Below are 20309 nucleotides of genomic sequence, written 5' to 3'. Positions count from 1 at the left end.
ATGATTCTTCCTAAAATGTATATTTTAATTTTACTTAAATTGAAATGTGTTAGGAAGACTTGGGAATTTAAAAGTGAAGATTTGTTAAAATTATTTGCTGACATTTTCATGGTTAATATATATGAAATGTGAAATATTAATTTAAAATTTCTACCATCAGGAAAAATACAACTCAGAGCCGTACTCGGAGGCGCCGGACTCTGACGGTGCGCGGAGACTGCTGGAGTTCGGCGACGACTACCGCGCCTACCTCGACTCCCAGTCAGACTGCTGCTCCAGTCTGTCCGCGCAGCCCGAGCGCCCCGCCAGCCCCGCCAGCCCCGCCGCCCGCCGCCTGCCGCGACACAAGCGCCCGCCGCGAGCCTCGCCCCTCCCCCGGCTCGACTCGCCTCTCAGGAAACCCAAAAAATCCATCACCACCGCGGAACGGAAAAAGATGCTCCTCGACACCCTCGAAAAATCCAGAAACAGCGTCGAGAGCAACGAGTGTCGCAGGCGCAAGCCCTCCGACAGCGACCGCAAGAACAAGCGCTCGCCCGAGTTCGACCTCCTCAACGTGCAGGCGCTCAGCCGCCGCCGGCACAGCTCCAACATCACCAGCGACGAGGTCAACAGCTCGCTCGAGTACACCGAGGTCAACAACAGACCCGACATCCTGGACTCCTTGAACAGGAGAAGAAAGAACACAGACAAGGACGCCGAGAGCGAGCTCCAGAAAGTGGCGCTGTCGGAGCTGAGGCGGAGGTCGACGGAGGGCGCCGACTCGGAGGACTCGAGCCCCAAGAAGCACAGCCGGAGGAACTGGGAGGGCGATTCCGACTCTGAGGAGGAGGTCCGCTCGCTGATCCGGCGCTCCGGCTCGCAGCTGGAGGCGGCCGAGGCGGCCATGGCGCGCCACGACTCCTCGCCGGACCTCCTGCGCGCCTTCGACTACGTAAGGACACAATTCGATACAGATTACAGTAGCTATACGGAGGCGGAGGACGACCTGATCACATGCGTAGCTGTGCGCCGGCCCGCCTGCCTCCGGGCCAGGATCTGCCTGGCCGTGGCCGCCTTCTCGGTGCTGGTCATAGTCTACATACATCTGCAATGACATCTGGCCTGGCCTTGTGTCATACTCCTCCTCATCTATATAAGTATACGTATAAAGTACGCTGCGATTGTCGGAGTGACCAGAGATGTCCACTTGTGCTCGCATCGCCGAAATACGCGCATACAAGTGGGGCTTTCTGAGCGTTAAAAGCATTCCGTTTGTAAACAATTTAAATGTAGAGATAGTTTTATATTGTACAAATTGTAGCATTTATACTGAAATGCAACGAATAGTCTGACAAACGCAGTTTATCTTACTTCGAAATTAATAGTATTCAATGTTCTTAATATATACAGAGGTCTATTACCTTTGAACGATAAAACGCAAATAGATTATTCGTATTACAAGAGAGAGAAAAAAACTACTCACATATAATATGTAAAAAAATTAAATTTCTCATTACCGAATCAAAATCGGAACGAAGTCAAAAAGATTATAATTAAAGTGACTTCGTTCCTTTTGGTGTTAATAAAAATATAATCTCGCTTAAATTGCAACACAAACAGTTGGAACAGTGTATAGTCTACGTACGTACGGGCGTTTTAAATTTTATAATCTTTGGTTGTCATTTTTTTTAAACTATAAAAGCAACTTAAGTTCCCAACTTACGCACATTATCAAAAAAATAAAAGTACATGCATATTTATGTATTAATATAGGGTTTTTATGATCCACTTTGACAGCTGTCAAATCGTTATTTTGACGTCTGTCAATGAAGTTACATTAATACTTTTTAACAAATTTACTTAAAGTCAATTTTATTTTGTCTTGCGTGTTTTATTACCCCTTTTTTGTTTGTTTAATTTTCTTTTTACTAACCGTTTTTCAATGGCCTTGTGTTTGTGAATTGTGAGCTGTATTTTTTACTAACTGCTTGTTTTATTTTTTATTTTTATTATTATTATTTTCTTTAAAAAGCATCTTCTCCCTTGTTGGTGGTGATAATTTGGTGCTAAAACAGACCTAAGTTTTAGATAATTACAAATAACAACCTGCATAATAAATTTATTTAATTATGCGGTTATTATATGCCAGCTTTTTTAAAGTTACCAGTGACAAAAAATATTAAATTTAGATTGCAACACCATCTGTTATTTCAGTTGCATCAATCGCGTGTAGGCGGTCTAAATATTCTTGGTACTTAAATTATTTAATTTATTACTTAGATAATAAATTAATAAACCAGAGTTCTTGTCATTGCGTGATATAATTTAAAGTGTAACCGTTAGAAGATTAAAAATTAAAATTTTGTTATATAATTTTAAATAATAATTTAGGGCTCGCATAACACTTAACTTTTGTGATATGACTGAACTCCGCAATATCTCAATGTAGCTTGTAAATGTACTAATCATTATGTTGATTAGGGTTAGGTTGTTAATTGATTATTATTTTTTTTTACAAAAATGTTTAAAGTATTAAATTAAAGTGAACTTTGTATAATTGTTTACAAAAATAAATATTTCAGTTTGAAAATTAAATGGAGTTTCAGTCAATTAACACCCTTCCGAATCAACAAAATATCTGTATTAATTTCTATTTAATAAAAAAAGTCAAACTAGTAGTTTATTAGTACTTTTGGGGCTTACTTGCTTCTCTAATATTGTGACTTTCGCTTTATTAAGAAAATTAAATTCTGAATTTTATTATGGAAAGTGCATGGTGTTGAATTTAATAAGGCATGTGTTTTTATCAATTGCTTTTTGGCTACAAAGCTTTAAAATCTGTACACAGTTGTGAAAGTGAACCGAAACCAGATCCAACTTTGATTAAATTAATTATAATCATCAATTTGTTTAGCGAACCATTTAACAGATAGGGTCCTAGTAAAACTCTTCCATTTTTGTGTTTTGTTGTGGCTACAGGAGTTTCGTTTCGGTTTCGTTTCGCTTTCTCAACTTTGCTACAAACATGATGAGATGGAATTCGTTCTGTTTTCGAATTGAGTTTTGTTTGGATGCAGACGGAGATCGTAGCGCGTTGCCGCGAGAACATCAACATGTTGGACGCGGCGCTCGCCGACGGCTCAGTTTTGTCTTCAGCATTGCAAAGAGATATAAGAGGTTTGTAAACTTATTTCTAAAGAATTTATTTACAGCTTCAACATTTTAACATGTACCATACCATGTTGTATGTAATTTCAAGATATGTTGTCCGTCTACAATTTAATTTGACCCATAATTCTGCTCAGTATAGATGATATCGCCGAGAGATTGTAATGTTTAAAGTATCAAGATGTATGACCGATGAAAAGTACGATTTTATTAGGTTTTGCCAAACCTTATATTAACGCGTCCACAATAACTTGATATTTAGTTAGAGTTAGACTATTTCAGAAACGGCTTTTTTTATTTTTACTGTTATTTCGAAAGTTACTTTAAACAAAAAATGTTGCTGTTGGAAATAATGCAAAAGCCATTCACGTCTACGTCTTATTTTCGCAAAATATATCAAAACCAGCCAAATGAGATTGACTAATTTTTTGCGATAGAAAAAAAACGCACAAAAACTTTGTGGTCCATACACCTTCTGTCACTCACAAAGCTTTCACAATTGCATTGACATCAGTTCATTGAACTCAGTCACGTCATCTTACCGCCCACATATATTATTTTTGTAAAAATTGGAATTTATTAAACTACCACGTCCTCTAATTTTGCTAACTTTAACTGTTATATGCTGAAAACTTAATTAGTCGCTATGTGTCACCCTTAGTGTAGATTAACTTTGCGTAACCTACACTTAATTATGCAATTAGTATTATAATTTTTCAGTAGTATCCGGAATCAAGTAATTTCTATGGAAGCCATACGCAAGGTTTTATTATGTGAGTTTTATAATCTCTAATATATTAATATATATATACTAGCTGTCGCCCGAGACTTCGTACGCGCGGCGTTAAAAAAACATAATAAGTAGCCTATGTTTTCTTCCAGACTATGTTCTACATATGTGCCAAATTTTATCAAGATCCGTTCAGCCGTTCCTGAGATACATCCATCTAAACATTCGCATTTATAATATTAGTAAGATTAAGAATCCATTTAACATTTTTTAAACATACTTTAAATGAATTTGTTGCCAATTATAACTCCTCAGTGCTACGGTATTTGGCAGAATGATAAATTGTAATTGCGTTAACGTAAAAAAAAAACGCTCCGTTAAACGTCGATTTTGCGAGAAAAATGCGAGCGGTCGGTCGACCAAGTGGTTGCCAACTAACCGGTTCGAAGCACAGCCTCCAATCTGTGCTTCTTGCCGATCAAGGTAACTATTATTATTTCGGGGACGTTGTTACAACTTTTTAAATTTATAATGAAATATTTTTTATCGCGTAACTGTAAATTGTCAATTTTTTTTAAATCTGTTTCAATTTAAAGGTCAATGTTTAACAGCATTTAATATCATTAGATTTTTTTTTCATTTTTATAGTGTCCGCTCTGCACCTTTTATGCTTTTACTGTGAAAAAAGTAAACGCCGCAATTTATTTTTTACCACGTTCTATTTTCATCTTACTCTACAAAGTCTATTTCTATTCTTAAAGCAAACGGGAAGATGTCGCCAACTCTACAAGTTGGGAAACCGGTGGCCATTTTGCAACTTTTTTACTTCCTATGATTTAAAAATGGAAGATCACTGTCTATCAACGTTTCTTTCTTTTACCGTGGGTTTCTGAAACCAAAGTCTTCGTTTAAAACATATTATCTCAGTTTTGTCAAAGATAAGTGATGATGATATGTTTTGTACAGAAACTTTGGTCTCAAAAACCCACGGTAAGTGGTTTAACAAGGAAGTTTTATAGAATATATTTTATATTGCGTATTACAGTTCGGTCTCGTATTTTTGTGTCTTCTTTTTGTTGTTGCCAAGTCTATTTGTTTTTAAATCAATTACATACTAGTTAGATATATCTTAATATATAAAATTCTCGTGGCACAGTTTTCGTCACCGTACTCCTCCGAAACGGCTTGACCGATTGTCATGAAATTTTGTGAGCATATTCAATAGGTCTGAGAATCGGCCAACATCTATTTTTCTTTTTTTTTTTTTAATTGCGTGCGGATGGAGTCGCGGGCGACAGCTAGTTTTGATATAAAATGTTTAAGTATTTATAGTTTTGTATCTAATTTATATTTCCCAGAATCAAATTAAATAATTTCTAATGTAAATCATCATTTTATCTATAAATTACTCAATATGTCAAAGAAATATTCCACGTTGACATTTTTATGGGATCCTTAAGGCGCATACGGTCGACATTTCGCTTCAAAACGCCTAAAATAAAGTATCTTAAATATAATTAAGTATAAACAAGCATCTTGTCTAAACTACTTAAGCATTTATTTATAACAAAGTTACTTCTAAGTACTTTTAACTCCCCTGTGTGAAGGATCAGCTTAGAATCTTTACACTTGAGTATCAAAATAACTGTTCCAAAAATATATCCATTCAGCTGTATAATACACATTGCTTCGTTTATAAACTGTAACTTGTTATTGAAATGTAACCGTTTTTGGTATTTGAAAATCAGCTGTGTGTAATGAAAAATACGTTCTCTATTGTTTTTTTTGCCAATTGAAATTTGATACCGCAATTAACGTGTGTTCAGTTCGAGTTAACCAGACGTATTATGTTTCGAAGATTAGTTCGTTCTTAATATTGTGATTTGGCTACCCTTTAAACTAAGACTGGATTAGTAACTGTATCCTTCTTTCTGCTTTGCAACTTTATAAACTTTTATAAAACACTAGCTGTCGCCCGCGACTCCGTCCGCGCGCATTTAAAAAATGGGAGGGGGGGTATGAAAAATAGATGTTGGCCAATTCTCAGACCTACTGAATATGCTCACAAAATTTCATGAGAATTGGTCAAGCCGTTTCGGAGGAGTACGGGAACGAAAACTGTGACACGAGAATTTTATATATTAGATTCTATCCCATTCACTCTCTCAGAAAAACATGAAATGATAACATAATTTGCACGAATATTTTCACAATGGAAATCTACGTTTAATATTTTATTCACTGTAGAGTATCAAAAAATTTATTCGATGCACGAATCGTTCATTCGAAATAATATGCATGATTATATCATCAAAGCACCCACGGTTTTGTAAGTATACATTTTTTTCACATAACTACTGGTTCACGACATGACGTCAGTGTTAACCAGAAAAGTAAATACTGCCTTGTTATGGATGCAATATTTCCACTCATATCAGTCAGGCAAAGCGTTTTGATCAGTACAGTATCAGATAATAATGGTAATCATGAAAGAAGTGGTCGTTTACGTTCGTAATATTAAAAAACCAACAAGATTGGGTATGTATTTTAATTTTAAAACCTGATTAACAATTTTAGAAGTTGATATAATAAATAATTGGCTTCAGTAATTTTTGATCTAATCAGAAACATGCTAACGATTAATTTAATAATGTAATATAATTAATGTAAGCTTTAGAAGAACTGACCGTTGGTTTCTAAGACCAAAATCTCTATATAAAACATATAGTCATTATCTTTGACACAACTGACATAATAACATGTTTTAAACTGCGATTTAATCTCAGTAATCCACGGTAAAAAATATAAAATCGACTTCTATCTTGTTCAAATTATTTATGTTTTACATCTTACCAGATAATTTTCAAACAGTATTTTTCTGACATAACTAGTTTATTAGAATGTATCCTACATGTTCTATAGTACCGGTGTTATCATTTTGTTACGACTTACGCAATATAAATTGTCGATTGTGCTAATAAATTCTTTGGCATTGCGGACAAATTTAATGTCACTCTGTTGACTTTGCTAATAATTCGTGTGAAACGACAATTTTTCTGTTGCAAGGTTATTGTGATGTCATTATTTAGCATGAAAATAACCATAGATAGCCTGTAGAAATGTATAAGAGGCATAATTTTTACTTCTTCCACTTCCCACCCTTTCCTTTGAAAGGATGAGAATGGAATGGAGATTTGTCGGAGGTAGGGACGAATAGTATGGGCTCTTTCTGTGCGTCCCGTTCTCCGTTGATTAAATCTAGGCAACACATCTTTAATTGCAGATGTTTATGAGCAGCGATCACTTCGCTATTTCAGCGAACCAGGTGGTCGCATTCTCGTTTGCCACCTTATGATATTAAAAAAAAATCAACCTCGAATTGTTAAAATATAGTCAATCGATTTTTAAATTAACATTTGCATATCAACTTAGCTTTTATCCAACCGTACAATGTAACTGAATAATCTACACAATCTTTAGCTAAAAATAGAGTTCTTCTTCTAGATACTTATTAAGTATTTCCACTTTTTCCTTCATCCACATTCCGATTGCGCGTACTTGTTTCTAAACCAACTTGTCAGTCACGATATTTTTTAATACCAATTATACTGCATCCATCAAATCATTCTAACAGTTATAATTATTTTCAAACAGTGAGAATGCAGTAGGAACATGTTTCTTTAATGGTCAGGTGCTTGATACATCTAAATCAAGTGATTGAATTTGTTTTACTATTTAACTATAAAAGCCTTTGATTTTCAATTAAAACTTTATCCATACATAAAAATTAACTATATTTAGTGTGTTTTCTATAAACGATTCTAATCTATTATAGTTGTGACCTCGTTATGACATGACATAAATAAAATATTCAATTTTATATAAGTTGTATAAAATCATGAAAACAAACTGCGTAGTTGACATCATCTCTACAAAACGTGACTTTTTCGTGATACATCGATCGGTTCACATATTGTCTCTTTTATAATTTTATGACCTCATAGTTGTAACATAAGCGCTTTAGTAGCTGTATTAATCTATACGTTTAGCAGTATAATGGTTAATGTTGCTGCAAGCGCTTTACGGTGTAATCCGGTTTGGTCTGAAAGGTGAAGTACACATTAGATCAGCTGAACACGCCACGAACGACGGACGTGCGTGACGCGAAAATCGAATATTCCGTCGCGAGTGAACTGTGTTTAACTTTATACCTTAAACATCATTGGTGATTTAACTATTTTAATTAAATAAAATAACGTTTTTTTTTTTACATTTTCATAGGAAAATGTAAGATTTATAAGTGATATTTTTTCGCAATAACGAGAGAAACTGTTGTGGATGCGCACGAGTGATTTACTTTCACTTATTAAGAGATTGTATTATTAAAATTGATTGCATTTTATAAATGCTAATGTATATTACGTAAAATAACACGAATAGTGGGACGACCTTCGCGAGTAAATAAAGACTAGACGCGCAATTGTTTGCCGGCAAAGAACACATATTAAGTTTGGAATCACTAGATTTTGCGACGTATACATTTGAATATATCTATTTAAATATACTTAAATTAAACTTATAAAATTGCTATAATAATATAATGTGGACATTTTTAATATGATTCAAGTTTTTATAATGTTAAATTATCGTTTTGATCGAGTACCTTCAACTTCCATTCAACGTTGATGTTGTTGTAATTACTATAATTTCATCCCATTATCTTATCTTCGGGCACAGATTAAACAATGTTATCGTTTATTTTTTTAAACGTTCGGATACTCTACCAAACATCATATAGATAAAAAATATTTTTAAAATATCACACAAGTTTTCAAAGACTAGTTTCATCGTCAGTAAACTTGTTGTGATCTACGCATATGCGTGAATAACCCCGATGCTATTCCTTTATGCTTTTATTGACAATGCAGAATCAATTGACCGTATACATTACAGGCTACAAAACAGATTAAATAATGAATTCTCAATATAGTTTATTATTGGAATATTTGTGTGTATTGGAAGCAGTGCTTAACATGGATATAAACTGCAAGGGATGCCATATGTCTTCTCTTAGTCATTGTAGCGTTGTGACTCAATGCAAAAAGAATAAGAACACTTGTATATTATAATAATAAATTATTTTTGTTATGTTAATTGATTTTCAGATGTGTGATATTTGCCAAAAACAAATTATCACTGAAATAGAGTCGATCAAAACTCATCGGAAAAAAAAAAGAAAATATCTTCCACGACAAAGATTAGAAATTTTATTATCTGTCATATATTATTATGGATTTTATTTTTAATCTATAACTGAACCTCAATGTACACTATCGAAAATGAAATTAACCATTACAAAATGTCATCTACCATTAACGTATTAAGAGAAAAAATAAATACATGATGTGGCTTACACGACATAAGCAATGCTGTTTTTTTATGACTTGACTCTTTGAATCTTTTTGTTTGCAAATTGTGTGCAAAAGCGACGCAAAAAACGCGGCATAATTCAGTCGATTAGCATAAAGTCACAGATTTCTCTGGTCGTTGAGAAAGTTATCATATTTTGCGTTGCGACTGAAAAATCTCACTGTTAAATTTTTTAAAACGTAGTACAAATTTAATGAATTCGGCTTATTTAATACATTTTTTTCTATAAGATTGTCTGCTGTAGATTTGAAGAGAAAAATCTTGTTTTATTACATTCAATTGTTTTTTTTGTTCAATGTGAGTTCATAAAGATATTGTAAAGGTCAGGTAAACGTTAATAACAATTCCATCCTTATCTATCTCAAAATATTACATGAGCAGAAATAATTATGACTAATTTAAATGAGTTTTTTATCTTCGATTATTGCAGTCACGACTATTTCCATTGGTCATAAGTCTGCGTCGACGAATGATCTCAGCCACTCCTTATAAGACAAGACCAATGCCCGTAGGCCCCTTAAAGGTAACTTGGCTAATGATCTTTTATAGTTATTCAAGGATGATCTAGAGATCTATTCTGGTCATGGTCAATAAACTACGCAGTTATGTAACACGTAAATATACGATACTATGTTTCCTTTTGATCCAATTTCTAACTAAACAAGATTCTTCCATACATGGCAGCCATAACAATATTTCAGTTTTTCAATTATCTTATGAAGTGAATGAAATGGTATCAATTGAAGAGCAATAACATAATATTTACATACCTGTCCTGGTATGTAAATCATAAGGTCCTATGACTAAAAAGTCTATGTCAAAATATAATATAGTATTCTATTTTTTAAATCGACTTCAAAAAAGAGGAGGTTCTCAATTCGTCTGCAATTTTCTTTTACTTCGTAACTCCGCTCCTAATTGTTTGACATTCGTAATTCTTTTTTTTATCCGAAAGTCGCACGCACTACCCGTGCCATTATTTTCGAAACCAGCAAGATTTCATGATTTTAAAGAAATTTAAAATATAACAAAATTAAAAATGTATTTATATAAATGAGGAAGCGGTTGTTAATAGTTTTTTTTATATAACGGTCAATGCCGGTGTTCAATTTTGCTATGGCACGAATATTTCACGACGAATTCCAGTTAAAAGTTAACAAACCTCTTTGGTGTGCAGTTGCAATTTTTACTCTTTCGTTAATGTCTTTCGGATCGTTTTGCAATAATGCACACTAACCACGTAGATACGGTCATTGCCACAGAAACAGTTTCGAGATCAACTCTTTTAGAATTTATTAAATTTAAATAATACAAACTCTTTGAAACTGTTGATTGTAGTCTAATTTAATTTTGTAATTTACAAATATCTAGCTTAATGCAATCAAATGGCAATTATTATAACGGAAATTAATTTCATAACCTTTAAAAAATAAATGGTATATTCAAAAGTTAGCCTTATCTTTAGTAGTATTTTTCGTAGCTTTCTTCTCTCTGGTAGAGTCAGTTGAATTATCAATTGGAACCTTGGTATTTTAGAACTTTATATCAATAAACAATCTTGGAAATGTTGACAAAATATCAACTTTCGAACAAGTTTTGTGAAATATCTTATCGCCTGTCACTATTTCAACTTTCGTCTAATGAACTAGACTCTTTGGTCTTTGTTATAGACATTTAATTTGTACTTCCCTTGGGCGTGTTTCGCGATTCTGTTCCCTATTGTTTGATAGATAGAGATTAATTCTTAAATTAATTGTGATTGGCAGCCGTAACGGTTTATCTGACCAGACGTTGATCTTGCTAACCGCTATCTACCATGTCTGACTCGCTCGGACCCAGACGTTTATCCTTCTAGAAAACAAAATTGTTACAGTTCGTTTATATATATCTTAGCGCAGGTTTCCACTGCCACTATAAATATAATCAAATAATTAAGTTTGAACATTTGATAATATTAAATTTAATAAAGATAGATTACTTTACAAAACTTAAAAAGCTAACAATGGTATAGAAACAGTCTTATAACAAAGATGTAGGAATTCTGACAATTCAGTCCGCAGTACAATTTTTTTTTTTTCTTACAAATTATATTACTTAATCTTCACTTGACGACATTCGCTCTAATTAAGTTCTTAGTTAACGTAACTTAAAGTGAAAGTCGAGAAATTTCGTCATTACTGACAACCGTTTTAATTAACTTTGCGCATCCACTTTATTAGATAACTGATCATTAAAATATTTTTTTATAGATAATCGATTGTAATCCATTGAAACAAACTCCTTATTTAATCCTAAAGTAATCATAACGAAGTCTTTTTAAGTCGTTAATTTATTGTTTATAACACTTCACTTAATTTGCTTTTTTTAGTTGTCATTGAAGTTACAAATATTTTGAAATAAATAACTTGTCAAAGTGCAAATTCTGAAAACGATAGACAAAAATGACGATATAGTTCAACAGAACGATCAAAGTGATAACAAAATGAGTTCTTTCATCGCATCCAGTGGTGGCGGTGTTGCAAATAACGAGGAAATTGGTAAGCATGAAGTTTTACGTAATTTTAATTTCTTTGTTTTGGTTTGTTATAAACCGTGATGTAATCGCTAGATTTATCAAACAATTGCCAGATAATGGAATGGTTAAAGTTAATCTTTGATTTTATAAACACACTACTAAATTGATACTGTATTTGTACATATCTTCACATAAAATATATTAAACTAATTGGAAATACAAAGTTTATACAATCGTGTTTATCCTAATAATTATTACATCAATATATACAAGCAAGCTCTGTACTTGACCCGCTCGCATGTCTGGTTCGCCTACGATCTCGGCGCATCGCCCACGCAAGCTTAACGTTTTCTCCTTGGCTCCTTCGCACTAATTGTGCTATACTTATGTATTCCTTCTAATGATGCGCACATTTCATATATGTATATACAATAGACAATACATTACGTTCCTTAAAGTTATATTTAGACCTTACCGTAAATTACATCATAAGTATTTTACCTCTGATTTGTCTGCAAGTATTTTTCGCTCTTTTCTTACTCTTGATTTTTTTTGAGTTGTAGATGGTTTTACACTCATGTTCGTAGTTAAAGTTACATTCTGTAATTAAAAGACATTGTTTTTATCTTTGAAACATTTGAAATTACAGAGACGGCGCTGAAAATTTAAGAAGTTTAAAGTGATATAGTATATAAAATTTATAAACAAATATGCCACATTAAAGTCCTAAAATGCGCAATGATACGCGAGTAGCATTTGTTATACATTCAGTTTCAAATTTAGCATTCTGAAGACGTTTTTAGGACGCGGCGGACTACCGACTTTTATATTTGAGCCTCTGTTCCGATCATTATCTCCGCATATGTTGCAACTGCATTGGTACTGTGTCGTATTGCATTTAAAACGAAGATTCGTCACGTCCGAATTATAATACATCTTGGATAATAATAGTGTTTATTGCATGTAGTCTTACAATCACTTTTAATTTTTGACTTTTTTTTTAACATCGGCTACTGAAACCATTTCTCATATTTCTGTATCTTGTCAGCCTAATCATAAAGAATCTCGTAACCTCGACCAGATTATGTTGTCTATCTTGGCAGGATGTCTTCCCACACTTCATCGTTACCATACCAAATAAAGTTCTTGTTTAGAAATAGTTTACTCAATTTCAGTTTCAAATGCGTCAACATTAATATTATTTTACATCAAATAAATTCCTGAATATTAACGTTTCATCAGTAATCATTATTTAGTGTCTTTAGTAAGACTCAAACTATAATAATTTTCGATCTATAGATTAATAATTAACTGCATCTATTCCATCGCTACATCATTCACCGTTTTGCTGTTACGTGAATGCATTCATTAATAATTTTTATAATTTCATTCACGTCTATAGTTCCTGTTTTGTTTTCTGGGTTAATAACTAGTTGATATGCTGGGGAGCAATTCGAATTGGAATGCAATGCATCTATTGAAAATGTTTAGGCATCATTCATATAACTGACATCACGTGCGTTTGTTTATCCGTTTGTAGCTACAGACTGTTTTGGTAAGGACAATGACTTCTTGTGATGCTTTAGAACATATGATTTTTTAAATAGACACAAATATCCATGGTTAGAGTATAAGTTATTATGTATGATTGAATATTCTAGACTGTCAAAATGCACAACACAATTTACAATTTAATTGTGCAGCTAAAGTTTTTTGTTAAAGTTTTCTTATGAATTAAATTAGTATTATTGTTCTGATCTAGGTCTCTTTAGCTCAGTGCCAACACTAATGTCTAACGGGGTCACCTACCATTTGTAACAGTGTACCTGCATTGTGCAATGCAAAACTTCATATACGTATTGCATTTGCTTAGATACAACTGCATAAGGTTTATTTTCGTTTGCGTGTTTGTTTATTATATATTGGCCTTCAGTTAGCGTTAGTTTTCCTTCTGTCACAATTCATTTGACACTGTCTGAAATGTTCTAGCCAATACCTAGCTTATGCTTTAAAATATTTGATATATTCACAGGTTACTTTCGTAAACAATTGCTAATATCCTTGATAGATATTCTAATAGAGGTCGTTTGTAAGTTATTCAACGTACGACGTAATTACTGTATTTATTACCATGTTTCAGTAATTACAATACTGTCCGCTTGTATTTATTGATATTTTTATTTTTTGAATTTCGAATACTCAAAGCTAATAAAATGTTGTCACTGATATTATTGATACAAGCGACATATCGATTAATAGTCCCGACCTTGTCGTCCCCTCCCTCGACTCGGTGTCGTTATGGATAGTAGACACTTCCCGCCTTTGCGAATGTCATTCTGACATTTCCGTAGGGTTATTTTTGAGGTTATAAAACATAGAGACACGTTGAATAAATGTACAAAGATGTGAGATCTTAAATTATTCGAAAGTATTTGTTTTCGAATAAACTTAGCGTGTAATTTCGCTTTATTATAAATGCTTAGTCATTTTAATAAACATGTTACTGTTCTGCTCCATAACAGAATGTGTTTTCCAAGTTAAAAACTGCTGCGTTACTGTCATTTCTATTTTCACCTTATAAACATAGCAGATGATTAGCATTTTAGTCAGGGTAACGTAATTTTAATTATATAAATGTACAATATGGAAAAGCCATAATTTTGACACAAACATTTTATATAACAGTCTACAATTAAAATCTAAGAAGATTAAGTTGTTACGATTTTTTTTTAATTTAATTTTGAACGGAGTTATAAAAATCAAATTGGTATTTGGTGTATAAGGAAGCAAGCAGGTTATGATTATTTTTTCCGATGGTTATTATTCAAGCTTATTAAAATACGAAATTGAGAAATTATTTACTGGCAACCCTAGCACACGTATGGTATTAATTTGTTTGCTTTCACCGGTGCGTGAGGATGTGAGCATGTTGTAACGAACTGGTATCCCCATATGGGTGAAATATTCGCTTTGGAAAGCCAAAGGAATGCACCCGACTTGCGAATTCCCTCCATTTAAAAAAAAACCGAACATAGTCTCTAATTTTCCACTTACATTTACTTATTAATGTCAACCATTCATATTTGTATTTTGTATTTTTGACTATAGAAAATGTTTAAAACAAATCAACGTTTTCTTTCTGAAGTGATTCAAATTTCTTACAAATTTCAATAGCTAATGTGTTCCGAATATTGTGTGTTTTTATTCCTTTGTCTTTATACAAATTAAATGGTCCAAGGAGAATACGAAACAAAGGAGTATGAATATATTTGCAAAGAACATATTTTGAAAATCTAATTTTAACCCATTTCAATATTTATGTGCCGAGAAGAATAAAATTTTCCATCGCCTAGTTATCGTCTTAATTTCGAGAGAGCCAAAAAGATCTCAAACATTATTTTAGGTACAATGTTTGTAAGAAACTTGATCTTTACCACGATTAGGCTATTTGAAAACGTTATATTGGGAGCTCAAACAGCTTAATTGAGGTAATATCCCGTTTTTACAAACAGTACATTAGTAAAAAACCACGATAGTTCAAAGTTGTATTACATTAAGTCACTGAAATGACTGTAAAAACGCCACTTGTAAATTTTTGTCACGTGTATAGTAAAACGGTAAAAAACTTTAATGTTATCGCTCGGTTCAATGCACTCTGCTTTTCAAAATTCAAATGTAATCGTTGAAATAATTACATATACCCAAAAGTAGGGAAGTTAAAAAACGATAAACGTCCTTCTAATACAAATATAATTCCTATAATTATGTCCAATTATACTCACGCCAAGTCAAAATCAATATATAGTATTCACCACTATAATACAATACAGTATATATGTAGGAAGTTAAAACGGGTGGTCGAAAACGACCGGCACAAATTGATTCCGTCTCCGGTGGACAAATTGGTATGATAACGTTCAACCAATACGCGTACATCACTAAAGTTTATTCTCGAAGTTGAGTGTTGCCAGGAGTGGGAATTAAATCTTGCCAGACAGTAAGTCTAGACATGCAAAACTTGACGTTGACTTTGGCCGTAAATTAGACTAATAAACATCAAAGAATTAAAACAAGTTCATGGACCTAGTGACATTTGGAATGCTATTCTAGTGTATCCGCAAACTTTATTTAACTTTAAACGGGGATTTTCACTACCGAAAACGTCCATCATCCCTGAAGGTATCTCCGGAACGGCTCAACTGATCTTGATGAAATTTGGCATAAATGAACATTGTCTGGGAGAACACATAGGCTACTAATAAAGATTTGTTTTTTATTCCCCGCGGACGGTGTCTCGGGCAACAGCTAGTTACTCATAAATATAAATAAAAGAGCTTCACAGGGGCATATAATACTTAAAATTTTAGTGCAATATACAAATTAACTTCAAAAATAAAACTGAACAGGTCGATTTCGACTTACGTAACAAGGAAACGTTGACCGGTCGGTGCGGACACCGCGGTGCATATTTACAAGAAAAAAGTAATTGCATTTCAACTTGAACAGGAAAAGAGTGAAACTTACTCGATAATAGATTTACGAGTTCTTTCAAGTTTCTTTCTTGAAAAGTAAATCTTTACAATGAAGCAGAAATCGATATTTTTGACTGATTACATTTTGGTGACGAAATACACCCGTAACTTAACGATTTACAAGTAACTGCTTTTAACCTTTTTAAATCACAACCAGGTGTGAAAACATAACACTTCTTTTCCATTAGTGAGTACATTATGTTACCTGAGAGAAATCAGTTCACAACCTCTCCTTGTTATGAACAGACTAGTTAAAAATCTCTAGAGTTATGAGTGTTCAATCTATTACATTATAATAAGTTTTAAATAAGCAAAACAAGATGGCAGTACATTACTTGTCATAACTAAAGTGAAATTTCCTTCATTAGGCCTTTTTCTTGTGTCATTACGCAATATCCACTTTTGCTTCGCTGACGCAATGATTAGAAAACTAGTTTCTAACACCTGACTATCGTATGAAAGTAAATTATAATAAATACTATACTGAAGAACAAAACATATAATTCACACATATATTTATAAGTCTTTAGATGGATTTCCACAGTGAAATGTACATTTCTGTCTAAATCATTTTATACTTTAGTTTTGTAATGTATCTTGATTAAGACCAATTCTGCTGAAATGAAAATTAACTTTAAACTGCGGAAATTACTAACATATTTAGCAATACCAATTCCTTTGAATGTTGGCTAAGTCATTCAAATGTAATTAGTCGGTCAAATCATGGAATAACTCCTTATGCTGGTAAGATTTATACCAAGTTCGGTAAATTTTAATTGCAGTTAAAACCATGTCACATTAATTATAAAAGAAAAAGTATGTAGTTAAAGATTTTATTTGAAATTAAAAAAAAATCTTTCATAAAACATTTTGCAAAGAACCGGTTATGCGTGTTTGCTGTTACCGGTAACCCCACGCGTTGTTACGCAAATAAGCATTAAGTTGCAAATGTGAACTGAGAACAGAAAATCAATCTTAATCATTCATTCTTAAAAATTCAAGGAGTATATTGCATTTTGTAATAGTATAATCTTCTTATATATATAAAAGAAAGTCGTGTTAGTTACACTATTTATAACTCAAGATCGATCGAACTGATTTAGCTGAAAATTGATGGGGAGGTAGCTTAGAACTAGGAGACGGATATAGGAACTTTTTTATCTTGTGTGCCTTTTTTTATTCCGCGCGGACGAAGTCGCGGGTAAAAGCTAGTAAATTATAAAACTAAATCTATATATATAAAAGAAAGTCGTGTTAGTTACACTATTTATAACTCAAGAACGGCTGAATAGATTTGACTGAAAATTGATGGGGAGGTAGCTTAGAACCAGGAAAAGGACATAGGATAATTTTTACCCAGTTTTCTATCTTTTATTCCGCGCGGACGGAGTCGCGGGTAAAAGCTAGTACTTAATAAAAAAGCAAAATTAAACTACATGAAAATCCAAAAAAAAGTACCAATATTACAACTCACACTTCAAAATTACTTAAACCATTTAAGTTACCCGAGTTCAATGGACTTTCGATCCCGCGAAAAAACTCTTAAAAATTATATTCCAACAAACTTCTAAGATCTTTCAGCCACAAAACAGAAGTATTTTACTGGAATATTAGCAAATTTTTTTACAATAACAATATTAGTTACAAACAGGCTGTTTAAACATGTATTCAAGTTGTAGAGAAGGTGTAACACTAGAACCTGACGTCCTTACCTCGAGACCGCAAGCAATCGTACGCAATTAATATAATAATATCCTTTGATACACAGCAACGTACAGGGTTCTTTTGTTTGAGCAACAAGTAAATTAAAGGTTATAAAACATCTTAGTGCAAACCTTGGATACCAATCAGTTGTACGTGTGCTTATAAAAGCTATGGTGTATACCTTACATCTTTAAGTGCTTAAAGGTGAGCATAGACGAGAGTATTTAATTGTAACAGAACAAAGAGCTGCTCTATGATATGTTCTAATATTTCACGAACCACGACGTACTTTGGAAACAGTACGTTCATCTATACCATTCGCAAGAACGTTACATGAAAGTAGCTTATTCACTAAGTTCGTCTGTTAATAAAATTTTCAAAATTGTCTTTTTTAATTAATGCTGGCATGCTCAATCTCGTTTGTCTTATAAGTAAATATAATTTTTATTAGTTGCCAGATGCGTTTTGGCTCTTGTCCGTATTGCATAACTGTGCAACATCACGTAATACATTCAATAGAGTGCCAATTGGACTTGAAGGGCGTTCGCAAGGTGACCGCGCTATCCATTTGATTAATATTAATAGTATTTTATTTTAATAAATATTAAGATTTTTCAAAATGGCTAAATCCCAATTAAAGCAATGTTTAATCTAGTTGAAACTTCTTTGAACAGTAATTGTAGCCACTGGCGACTTACAATTTTATGACGACGATTTATATATTTCGTTAGTAAATCAAGCCAAAATCAATAAAATAGTTGTATAATAAAACAAATCATAAAGCCATATGAATTGCTAGTATAATTTGTTTACTTTGGTTTTTAATTCAATCTTTTTCATATACCGATGTGTGACCAATTCGCGTTTGACTACTTCTATAACTTTGATATGCGGTAGCAAGATTTTATCAGTAAATGTTGTAAAGATTGACCATACCAAATGTTAACGTTTATCGCTTACGCAACTCTCGTCGGTTGTACCTTTATATATTCGGCTTTTAATTATTCCATTCGTGGAATGTTTATTAGTAAAATATCTATGATGCCACACCTGGCTATTGAGATTATTCGTCAAGTTACTTGTGGGCGCGGCAGTGCCCTCGCCGAAGTACCTTTTTGTTTCGTCGTTGATCTATATTTACTTGTTTATTCCATAGAAACCATTGTATTAAATTGTAAATGTATGAGAAATTTAATTTATGCAGGGTTGGACTTAAGGACAATTTTTTTTTTCACTACGTTGAAATCAATCAACTGTCGTATATATTGACAGGTACAAAGTAATTGAAAGGAAATAATTGAAACATACATAAATTATTCGCTCAAAAGCACATAACTAGTGACATGAAATCAGTGTGACAACGGATATGGTAACCACTGTAACGTTAAATGTAAAGATCGGTTTACACTTGCGGAAAAAAAAAAGAAACAAAACACGTATTACAGACGAAACCTTGACATTTGTATTTATTTTCTTTTTGTCTTTTATTTTTTTAACAAAGAGTACAACTTTTTACATTGAAAAAAAATCGTAAAAAAAACAGTTCCCTAACACGACGAACTTCTACTTGTAGTCTTTAATTTATTGCTTTCCTGGTCTAATGCCATATTTACTTTTTCCAGTCCATCGATCGAATCCAGCGCTGGATTATAACTGGTAAAAGTAAACGCAGACAGTGGGCCTAGTATAAATATTTGCGGCAAGCGTCTTCGTATCAAGTGTACTTTATGCCCGGGGCGTCGCACAAATATTACTACAAATTTTGTTAATAAAGATACGATGCATTTGTCATAAACACGAGTATTCTTGCTAGACCCACCGACATCTACTGTTTGGTTTACATATATTCAGTTGTAATCCAGTGCTGATATCCATCACTGGACTGTAATAATATAAACTAGTCATAAGATCTAATACTTTACAAAGCCATGTATAAAACTATTTACAAAATGAAATTACTTGCGTATAAAGAACGTGAAAATAATTTCATCTCTGAATACAAATACGATCTGATTTATTACTTCTTTGTACAAAAAGATACGAAAAGATTATGATCATGTAATGACCTTTTTTTCTTTATAAAAAAGAAATAATTCTCTTATTGAAAGTCAACGGTGAACTTAACATTGATTAAACGAGGAAAATTATTTTTTCTGCTGTTTCTCAGTCGTCACTTAAAGAAGCGTGGTTAATTGCTTTCACAGTTAATCCAATTAAAGCAAAGTATCTTATCGCGGCTTATTTGAGC

The 20309-nt window shown here is 33.0% G+C and overlaps 1 protein-coding gene across 1 annotated transcript in view; it reads left to right on the top strand.

Annotated features, from left to right (window-relative positions):
- Window positions 1-20309, top strand: part of LOC106707708 — a 164165-nt gene that overhangs the window by 138471 nt on the left and 5385 nt on the right. The window contains exons 17-18 of the mRNA XM_045682226.1: window positions 161-934; window positions 3060-3159. Of these exons, the coding sequence (XP_045538182.1) occupies window positions 161-934; window positions 3060-3159 (874 nt within the window). The remainder of the gene's footprint in view (window positions 1-160; window positions 935-3059; window positions 3160-20309) is intronic.

This window comes from Papilio machaon, chromosome 18 (genome assembly GCF_912999745.1).
Source record: "Papilio machaon chromosome 18, ilPapMach1.1, whole genome shotgun sequence".
In the NCBI taxonomy this organism is placed as follows: domain Eukaryota; kingdom Metazoa; phylum Arthropoda; class Insecta; order Lepidoptera; family Papilionidae; genus Papilio; species Papilio machaon.
This window is presented reverse-complemented; position numbering and strand designations above follow the sequence as displayed.